Consider the following 10,492-nt stretch of genomic DNA (forward strand, 5'->3'; position numbering starts at 1 on the left):
AGAGGGAACAGCCCAGAGCTTCCTCTCAACCCTTTCATCACTGACGCGTAGCTCCCAAGTGCCCTCCTTCCCCCATCCTCTGTGTTGCTGTCTGAGGAACCTTGGCTTCGGGGTGTGTCATGCTGCCAGTCCTCCTTCCACCTCCCCAGATCCCAAAGTCCCTCTGCCTTCCTCCCATCCTGCTGGGTATTGCAGACCTGCTCCTTGGCTGCAGCTCTCCAAGGTGCTGTGTAAGAGCATCTGAGGATGTGCTGTGCTGGGGCCAATGTGAGCCGCGACTCAGGGCTGCAACAAAACAAGAACCCCACAGCCTTCCCTGCCCAAAGGAGCAGTGAGAGCAAGTTTTGTTCTATTCCGTGTACTTGTAGATCTTTCCACAAGTGAATTTGGTGTGCAGCCCCACTGGGCATCCTTCCTGCCAAGCCACACAGGAGACGGCAAGGAAATTGCTGGTGGGCTGCCTTCTCTACAGGTCTTCAAGCTGTTCCCCAGCCATCCCCTCCTGAAATCCCTTGCCTGGGAGTGTCGAGGAAGACACAGCTGAAGGGTCTTGGTTCTGCTGCTCATCACTCCTGGTGACCTCAGCATCAATGACACTGAAAACAATGAGTGTTAGGGACAGAGCGGGAATTGGCACCATCTGATTCCTTCAGAGCCAGATCCTCAGGTTCATCTATGCTTCCTCTGGGCAAAGGTATGACATGCTCTTTTTTCCCCCTTAACTCTATTTTAATCGGATTGACTGGGTTCGCTCAGCTAGAGGAGATCTACTGGGTCCTGGAGCCCCACAGGCTGGCTGTGGCCCTAATACCAGTGGTCCACTGGGACGGGGAATGCGATGGGAGCCATGTGTGAGACTGCCTTGAGCCAGGCGTTGCAAGGGAAGTGGAAGCAGCTGCAATGTCTGCCCAGTATTTCCCAATCAGGTGAATGTAGCCAGGCCAGATCCTACCCCAGGGACTGGCTGTGCCTGGAATTTGCTGAAATTCCCCCTTTCCTCTTTCCAGCTCTGTAGCTTGGAGGTGGAAAGCAGACCACCAGCAGACATGCTGGGGAGCAGCTGTCCTAGGGGCTTCAGCAGCTCTCACATCTCCAGGAAGGTAGCAGCACAGCAGGCACTCCCTGAGAAAAGCCCAGGGATGAAGCTGATAACTCACCTGGTCTGTTTACATTTTGATGGGCTGGATTTCCAACAGGCATCATTCATTCCCTTTGATTTCCACTTTAATTAACAACTGTATTTTTGAGGTTTCTGCAGGGTGAGCGCTCATGGATGCTTCATGCTGCCTGTGGTGTCCTCGGGGCTGGAGCTTCAACGCTCCCTAATTGCTGTGGAAGAGGCTTAAATGGGTCAGTACACACAATGCTCTTCCCTCATCCCAAATCCCCTGCCTGTGTGTGTCTCTGGGGACCATGGACCCTGAAACATCCCATCTTCCCCATCTACACCATCTCTTCTGGTCCCTGAGGCTCAGCACAACAAGGGGGAGGGGATGACCTCCCTGCATGCCACAAGGATGCACTTCAGAGATGACCACTCTTTTCTTAGAAATCTCACTGACCCCAGTAAAGGGGGGGGAACATGTCACATTCCCCTTTCACAGTGAGAGTGGAAAGCCCCTTTCCTCACTCTCTGGTGCTCCTCCTGAGGAGCAGAGGCGTGGGAAGCAGATGTGCTTTCACCCACTTGGTTCCCAGACAGCTGCCAGGAGAAGGTAGAGGCTCCCTTTCCTGCTGTGTGTTGGCAGGGGCTGTGGGCAGCTCGAGGGGCAGGGGGACCCCTACAGCCAAAGGGGTCTATTTCCAGGAGGATATATTCCCAAAACAACATGGTCCTTTTGGTGTACAGCCGGTTGTGAGCCAGCAGCAGGCAGCAGCCCCTTGTGCCAGGAAAGTGGCTGCAGACCCCCCTGCCTGCTCTGGGGACCAGGACCCAGCAGTGCCTGGAGGGGAGTCCAACAGCACAGGATCCCCAGCACTCCTTGCCAGCCCTTGGTCGTGCTCCAGGATTTGCCAAACCCACCCAATACGCAAGGAAGGGAGGGTCTGCTGTCGGGCAGCACCCCAGCACCCCTTGCCAGTGGGTCAGGACTTCCCGCTTTAGGACCTGCTTACATTGTCTTGCACCTTGCTCCATCTTACTTATAATTTACAAATTAGCTAAACTTGATTGAGCCAGATCAGACTGCAGCCCTCACACATCAAAGCAAAGAGAAATTTGTCACTGCTCTTCCTCCTCTGTAAACTCATACTTTTAAGAGCATGGCTCTGTGCGTCTGAATTGAGCAGATCTCCCTTGATGCTTCTATCAGAATTTAACAAGGCAAAAAAGTTCACACAGCTGAAGGGCTGAGAGCAGTTCAGATGCATTTATTGTGTCGAGCCTTCCCTGCCTTGACCCCTGTCTAGGCATCACCTTAAAAATGCAGATTGACTGGCAAGGGAGGGGTTCACGGTATTCTGTTGCCAAAGGAAAACCAAACAAAAGCATTAGTGTGGGCTGTGCCAGTGGGTCAAGGCTCAGCTCTCAAGACCTCCTCTTTGCAGGGTGCTCTTCGTCAGACCAACCACCAGTGAAGAACCAGTTCTGGGTTAGGAGCAGTTGCTCCTGAAGGTCTGGCCACTAGCAGCTAGGAGCTGTCATCCTCCCTGCAGTGGCATATCTTTGGCAGCCCGCAGGAGATCAAGTGGAGACCAGGTCCCAGAGTCAGCTTGCATCCCCAAACCTGCAGGGAGCCTGGGGCTGATGACTGACACTAATCAGCCCCTGCCTAGTCCCTTCACCACAGCACTGGCTTGCCAGACCACAGTATCAGTCAGAGCCAATGCTCTCCTGATGGAGGAGATGACCCCATATGTGATGCTGGTGCCAGTGCCAGTGCAGGGATGCAGCACCTTGTCTGGTGGTGTGGCTGGAGTCTCCTCTTGCTTCTTACCATGGAGGGAGGAAGAAGCAGAAGCAGATATCTCCTACTGTTGAGAGGAGCAAAGGGACCCACTGAGGTCGCTGGGTCACAGCTTTTTTTCTTGTACCCAGGTAGAAATTTGTCCACATGGAAAGGAGCTGTACAGCACTCTCCACCGAGGTGCAAGGACAAGCCAGAGCTTGAGCAAGGGAGGTGGTGGTGGCATGGAGGCTCTGCTCCAGGATTTGTTCACCCGTGTTGGGAAATATTTTTCCTACTGTCAGTGGGGATTTTTCTGAGTGCAACTGCTGCCTTTACATTTTGTCATGTCCCCGGGCCCCTCAAAGATGACCCTGGCTCTGGCATCTCTCCAAACCCCTACAAGGCAGCTGCTGGCAGAAGTGAGACCCCTTCATCCTTCCTTCCCTGGGCTGCACAACCCCAATGCTCTCAGCTTCCCACATAGCAGGGGCCAGGGCTGAAGCAGCCTGGTTTAAGGGGCATCACTTCAGGTGGCATTGGCACTGGCCCAGTGGTGAGTCACCATCCCAAGGAGGAACAGCTCCCATCCTTGCTCTCCTGTGAAGATCTGAAGCAGGAGTGCTGCTCTTCGCTCTTGGCAGTGCCCACGCAGAAGGAGAGCTGCTGGCACCCTGTGCCATGCACACAGCCTCCCTGGGGGATTTCTGCTCCTCCACGAGGGAAACCTGTTTACAGGAAGCTTTGTAGCTGCCTTTGGCCCTGAGCCCATTTACTGGGACACCTGGTTGTGTTTTGGCATGTGAGGTCCCAGCCCTGGAGTGTAGCAGGCTGACTGTTCTTTCCTCTATCTGCCAGCTTTGGATGTGCCCCCCACACAGGCACTGGGGAGGGCAGGGGGAGACAGCCAGACTTCTGCAACCAGATGGGGAGGGGCTAAGGGGGAGACAGACATCACTCCAGTACCTACATATACCCCAAAAATGGGGTCGAGAAAAGTTCTACCCACATAGCATCAAAGTGTTGAGCCTGTGCGATATCTAATGTGAATATCCCAGAGATATCTTGGAAAAGGGACTGGGAAATATATGGTGTGGGACCACCCGTGTGACATCCCAGGGCCCTGAGATGCTTTCATAACGTAAAGAGACCCTGGAGCTGCCTGGTCCTGATCAGAAACCCCTGTGGCCTGAGTGCAGGCAGATGAGAGGAAAAGAGAGGATTTGGCTCTGGGACCGCAGAGCAGCTGGCTGCAGGGAATGCAGTGGTATATCTGGGAACTGTTCAAAGATTAAAATCCAGCCTGTGGCAAGACTTGTTGCAACTTCCCAACCCTCTTCTCCAAAAGAAAGTGAAAGCCACGGGCTGGAAGGGTATATAGGCAGCAGGGAGCAGCTGCAGCAGAGTGCAGGGAAGCTGTTCAGAGCTCACCTCTCCTGCCTGGAGCTCCTTCGCCTCCAGCCCATCCTCTGAAAAATGCAGCAGCTACATCTTCTCTGCCTCAGTCTCCTGGTGCTGGGATGTATCCTGGATGGTAAGAGGGAACCTCTCACGCTGCCTTTCCTGCAGAAGGGAGAGAATTCAGTTTCTGCCTCTCTTTTGCATTTGAGTTTTGGAGGGACTCATGGCTGAGGCTCTGTCACAGCCTTCCTGCATCCTCTGCTTGCAGCCTGTCCTAGGGGTACTTTGTCTTGCCCAAAGTCCAGGCAGGGGCCTGCAGGGCTCTTGGGCTGGGAAGGTGTGTTTGGGCAAGGCTGTGGAGCAATCCTGCCTCCTGGTGCCTTAGCCCAGCTTGCACAAGTTGGGTTGGGATAACTTTGGTCCAGTTCTCCCTAGTACACCTCAGGAGCACCCCTGTCACACTCTGGCTTGAGGCAGCCACAGGGTAAGTGGCAGGACTGGGAGTGGAAGGCATGTGTTAGGGCAGGGCCCATGTTTGAGAGGCTGCTGGTGTTGGACATGGGGTTTGCACTGGTCACAGCTGTCTGGATGGGTGACACCAGAACCTCTGCTCTGCAGTGCAGAGGTGGGGAGTCTGGGCACCTTGTAGTGTTGTGCTACATCTCACTGTAGGGGGTTACAGACATCCCTGGGCACTGCCAGCCTTCTTGGGCATTAGCAGTGAGTATAGTATTTGCTGTTAGTGTGACTGAGATCCCCTTCCCTGCAGAGAAGTGCAGGCAGTTGTGTCCCTCAGCTGTCACAGGAATGATCGGTGCAGGGTGGGCTGGTGATGGGGTGACTGCCAAACCTATGACTGCCTCAGTAAACACAGCTGAAGTCATCCCCAGTCCCTCGGGAATGGGTGCCTGTACTGCAGCATCCTGATGCAGAGTAAAAACCCCCCTGTCCTGCTTTGCTTGCTGGGGTGCAGCAAAGGGGTGCAGGAGGGACCCAGTCATGCAGAAGGGTTGCCTTCTGCCTGTCTGCTGTCCCTCATCTCCTTTGCTTTCTGTTGGAAGGAGACAAAGGGCTCCTGGCACGGGGGTGTGACAGCAATAAAGCTGGAGCCCGTGTGCCCAGCCTGGGCCCCCGGCTCCACCGCGGCCCCTTCGCCTTCCAGGGAGGCTGGGAGCGGTGCCGCTGACCTCAGCCTGCGTGGTGTGTTCCTCCTCCTCCAGTGCACGGCGGGAACAACGTCCTCGACTGCTGCCTGCGGACAAAGGAGACGCCCATTCCATGGCGGATAGTGCAGGATTACCGGCTCCAGCTGGTGCAGGATGGCTGTGACATCCCTGCTACAGTGTAAGAGCCTGAGTGCTGACGGCTGAGGGACAAGAGCTTGTGATGGCCGAGGGACGGACCTTGCAGGGACGCAGGGATGGGGGCAAAGCAGGGTGGAGGAGGGATGCTGAGCTGGGTTTGAGAGAGAAACGAATGGGGAGGGTTGTGAAAGAGGTCCTGGGGATCAAGAGTCTCAGTCAGAGGAGGACCAGCTGAGACGGGAAACTATGGGACAAAAGTCAGTGAAGAAAGTCATCTAAAGGTAGAGATGGAGAAGGGCAGTGAGGGAGGCAGGGGGTGAGACTTTGAGCTGTTCTTGAGCACCCCCAGGGTGTCCCGCTCACTACATTTTGTTTTTCCCTCATGGGCTTGGCAGATTCATCACCACAAGGGGCAAGCGCCTCTGTGCCCCGCTCCAGTCCCCGTGGGTGATTCGTCTCCAAGAGAAGCTGGATGCAAGCTTTGCCAGGAAGGTAAGAACCATCCCTGTTCTCAGACAGGCATGAGGGCAGCCTGTGTTTGATTTATCCACTGCCAAACAGGGTTTTCCCAGTGTGACTGAGCTGCTGGAAGGAGCAGCCCAGGGACATGCTCTGCTGAGACATGGATACTTTGTCTTGGTCCCCATCTGTCCTCCCTCCAACTGGGGCCTCTCTGTCTCCTCTGTAGGCCCTCTTCCACCTCAAACAAATGAAGCCCTGGGGCTGTTGTCCACCCAGTGCCACTCTTGGCTGAACCTGATGGGTGCCATGGCAAACAGCACTGAGAGCAAACCCTTCCCTGCTTCCACCCTGGAAGCTTGGAGTCTACTGTTTGTGCATCTTCATGGGGAGGGCTTGGGATGAGTTTAGTGGGCACTTTGCAAGCCCTGCCAGGTCCAAAGTGGAGGAAGGGACTCTGGAGAGGCTCCTGCCCCGAGTTGCACACTAATAACAGTTGGGTTTTTCACTTTCCCAGGCCAAACCCCAGGGCAAATAGTCTCCAAAGAAGCCCATGGCTGGTACCAACACCTCGAGTGGGACCAGCTCCCAGCTGTGAATCTGATGGAGCCAACCTGCTTCCACTTCCAGCCTCAGGGCTGACCCCCCTCAGGACTTGTGCCAGTGTGTGGGGCTGGGCAGCGCCCTGTCTGCTCTCTCCCTTTCCTTCTGTCTCTGATGTGACCCAAATACCTGTGTCAGGCTGAGCCAAGGGCTGTGGGACTCCTTTGGCTTTGTAGCCTGGAAGCTGGTTGATGGACTGATCTGCGAGGCGAGTTTGGGCAGTCTCAGACTTCCCTTCAGCACAGCAGCTGTGACCTCCAGCTCTAGTTTGATCTGTTTGGTTTCCATTGACAACCCCAAGCATGACTCCTTCTGCATCCCTGGAAAAGGCTGCTAGGATGGGACAGTGTTGGGATGGAGGGAATGCTGGAGATGTTCCTCAATGGCCATGCACAACTTAGATGAACTTGGACTATGTATGGCCAATGTGGTTCCTCTCTCACTCCTGACTTCCTGGCACCATTTGCTGCCCTTCCTTGAAAGGGTAGAAATAGAACCAGTAACATGGCAGCTGCAGAGCAGGCAGTGATGTCGCTCTTAGCCCCTTCTCTCCTCAGGGACATTGATCCCCTTCTCAGTCCCCCAGCCTGGCACCACCTTCAAACCCTGTCCTGTGCCCATGCCTGGAGCTCTCAGGTTATTTGCTGCTAGATCTGTTCATTGCAATTATTCTGTGTGTATGCTGCTTCTTTTCTCTCTATTGTGCTGAGATTTTGTTAAATAAAAAGAAAAGACAGCAGAGAGTTGATTGTGCCCCCGTGTTTGAGTCCGAAAGACAGCGTGGAGTGTGGGGTGTGCAGCCAGCGCTGCCTGCCATGCTGCAGTGGCAAGGGGGCTGTGCTGGGGGTGTGGGGGATGGGAAAGGCATTTTACAGGGGTGAAGGATGTTCTACAGCAGCTGGGCTGCAGGTCTCCCTTGAGAGTCTCTCAGCACCATGGTTGAAGCAGGTGCTCTGCTCTGCACTGCTCAGCCAGGCTGCTGGAGCACATCCTGGGGAGTATGTGTGCAGAGATGGGGTGGGAGGGAGCATGCCAGTATTGCACCATCCAGCCCAAACCTCTTCAGTCCTGCCAGTGCAGCTGCTGGGCTGGAGCTTCCCAGCTCTCAGCTCCCACAGAAGCACAGGACATGGAAGAACAGCTGCAGGAACAAGAGTTTTGTCCTTGCAGTAAATGGAAAGTGAGGCACAGTGTAGCAGGTTGGTGCTTGCTAGCAGCTGGAGTGCAGATGAGAAGAAAGGGCTTTTGGGGAAATGGAGGCTACTGAAGACATCCTGGGAGCATCAGTGGATAAGGCACAGATGGCAGCCCACCAGCTATGCCTGTCATCAACAGTGGGATGAGAGTCCATAGCCATTTTCCTCCTGAGCCTTGGGTCTTCTGTGACTATTGTCTTGCTGTCTCAAAGTGTCCTTATACCCCCTTTTGCCCAGGCCATGTGATTTTTGAACAAAGCTGTTCCATCCAGCTGAAGTATGGGCTGAACACACACAAGTAGAATTTGCATGGCCATCAGCCAGGCACCATTGTCTCCTCCCAAGCACCACAGTGTCAAATGTGACTGTCCTCACCATTAAATTAGTCAGGTTTGGTGTCAGCCAGCATGCCTGGGCACAGATTGGGACTGAGATGGCCCAGGGACTGCTTTTGAAGGCAGAGGGGACATGGCCACCAGGCCTCCTTGGTATGGCATCCATGGTGGTGCAGTGACTGGGGCTGTCCAAGCCAAGGAGTGTCCAGGCACCTGATTGCTTTTGCTGAGATCTCCTGAATGCAAGCTTAGCTCCATTCCTTCTCCTCCCCTGGTTGTCTGGCCCACTTGCTGGGGGCTTGTCTCTTTTTCAATTGTTCTCCCCTCTGGGGCACTCCTGGTGTGTGTGCACATGCAATGCCCCAGGCTAGGATGGCTCTGAGCCTGAGTTTCCCATAGCATCAGCTCTGTCCCAGCTCATTAACTACAGTGACAGCCCCAGCAATTCAATCCCAGGAAGAAGAAGAGAGGGAAGGTTGGTGTGGGAAGAGAGGCCAAGACAAACAGCATGAGTGGGAAATGAGGATAACTGGAGCTTGCTCGGACAGAAGCCTTCCCGCTGCTCGCTCACTGACCTGTGAGGGGACCGTGGCTGGGGAGAGGGAGCATGCATGGCATGGATCTGCACTGAGGCTGAGCTGCTGCAGCTATCAGGGAGAGGGTCCCTGTGAATGGCAGGGACTGCCAGAGGGGCTTAGATTGGGACAGATCAGATTCATCCTTGGCTGCAGGCTACCCTGACAAGGAGAATGGTGTCCTGGACCAGAGAAGCTGAGGGAGAAGGGGCTTGCACTGACTTCTTAGATGTTGGAAGCAGATTTATCTACTTCCATCAGAGTTTGAGGGATGGCTTGGCCCACCTGCCTGTAAGAGCATGGTTGCAAAGCCCATAGCTCCCATCTTTCCTGGGAGCTGTAAACCTGCCCTCCTCAGAGCAATGCAGCTGTTCACCACAGATCCCTGCCAGGTCCTTTTATGCCTTTTCTACCTTTTCTACCTTCTCAAGTGGGTGTTGATCCCTGTCCCAGCTCTGGCAGCAAGCTGCTCTTACTCCCAGAGAAGGATGAGAGTAGATGCTCTCCTTGACTAGATATATTGTCTTGGCTCCTGTCCTCCGTACATTGTCTTGGCTCCTGTCCTCCAGCCCTGCAGCTGTCCCCACTTCAGAGCCTGACTCTTGGATATCTGTCTAAAACAAGCCAGGCTCAGTGCTTAGTAAACTAGGGAGTGAGTTTTTCTGATACAAAATGTCAACGATCTCTTCAGAGGGAAGCAACCACTTTCCTTAGGGAAAGCAGCTAGTCACTGTCATGTCAAAGACCTCGATTCCCAGCCAAAAGCTAGTTTCAGTTAAAAAGTCCTTCTGTTTCTCTCTTCCCGGACATGCTTTTCCTGCTCTTTTCCTACCCTTACTGTATCCTCAGGAGTTAGTGGAGCAGGAGTAGAATCCATTGCAGTACAATGCAGACATACCCTCAGTAGCTCTGGGGCTATGTGCAGGGATCACTTTGGTGTGAGGTGTTCTGGATCATTGGCTGAAACACCTGTAGTCCTTTATCCAAACCTGGGACCTGCATTTCACATGTTGTGATAATACAAGGTATGATAATTGAAAAGCCTTCATATGGAGCTGACAGAACAGCCACTCTCTTGGTGACTGGACACAAGGCGAGGAGAGAAAGACAAGGCTGCATCTATGCAAGCAAATTGAGCAGGCTTTGGGTTGTTCCCTGGCAGCCAGGACTCACAGTTGGGATCATGAGAGCACTCTTGTCTCTCACTGGCATGGTGAAAGTGATCTCGGATGCTTCCCAGGCTGCGTTCAAGGGGCACCAGACACTGCAGGCACAGTCTGCTGCTATCTCAAGGCCTGACCTGGCACAGGGTAGGATTGAAGGTCCATAGCAAAACCACCCCTCTGCTTCTCTGCAACAAGAGCAAGGCACCAGTGGCACTGCTATGCTGGTCTCACTTGGTGCTATAATACCCTTTCTGGGGGCTTTACTGAACTGGTTTTGTCCCTTGCCTCCAAAGAGGCAGTGTACAGGGGCTTTTTCTCTCACCAGCATCCCTCATGTGTTGCATATGCTGCTTCTGAAGTGACTGGGGAGGAACCAGCTGCATCCTCCTCACAAGCACTGGCAGGAAAGGTGAGCAGCACTGTGGGGGCTAAAAGCTGTTCCCCCTCTCACAGCCTTCAATCACCTTCTTCACATCACTCCTTGGTGCCGAACAGTCAACAGGAGCTGTGAATGTGTCCTGGGCACATTTATTAGTGTAATGGCCAGTTGTTCCCCATGCTGGTGGTC

The 10,492-nt window shown here is 54.1% G+C and overlaps 1 protein-coding gene across 1 annotated transcript; it reads left to right on the forward strand.

The window, feature by feature from the left end:
- Positions 1–4,309: 4,309 nt before the first annotated feature.
- Positions 4,310–7,379, forward strand: LOC108499318 (C-C motif chemokine 19-like). The gene is made up of 4 exons (XM_017819013.1): positions 4,310–4,419; positions 5,507–5,630; positions 5,986–6,082; positions 6,567–7,379. The coding sequence occupies exons 1-4, from the start codon at positions 4,362–4,364 to the stop codon at positions 6,585–6,587; spliced, it is 300 nt and encodes a 99-aa protein (XP_017674502.1). The 5' UTR covers positions 4,310–4,361; the 3' UTR covers positions 6,588–7,379.
- The last annotated feature ends 3,113 nt before the right edge of the window (positions 7,380–10,492 follow it).

Source organism: Lepidothrix coronata, unplaced genomic scaffold (genome assembly GCF_001604755.1).
Source record: "Lepidothrix coronata isolate B3197 unplaced genomic scaffold, Lepidothrix_coronata-1.0 Scaffold72, whole genome shotgun sequence".
Classification (NCBI taxonomy): Eukaryota; Metazoa; Chordata; class Aves; order Passeriformes; family Pipridae; genus Lepidothrix; species Lepidothrix coronata.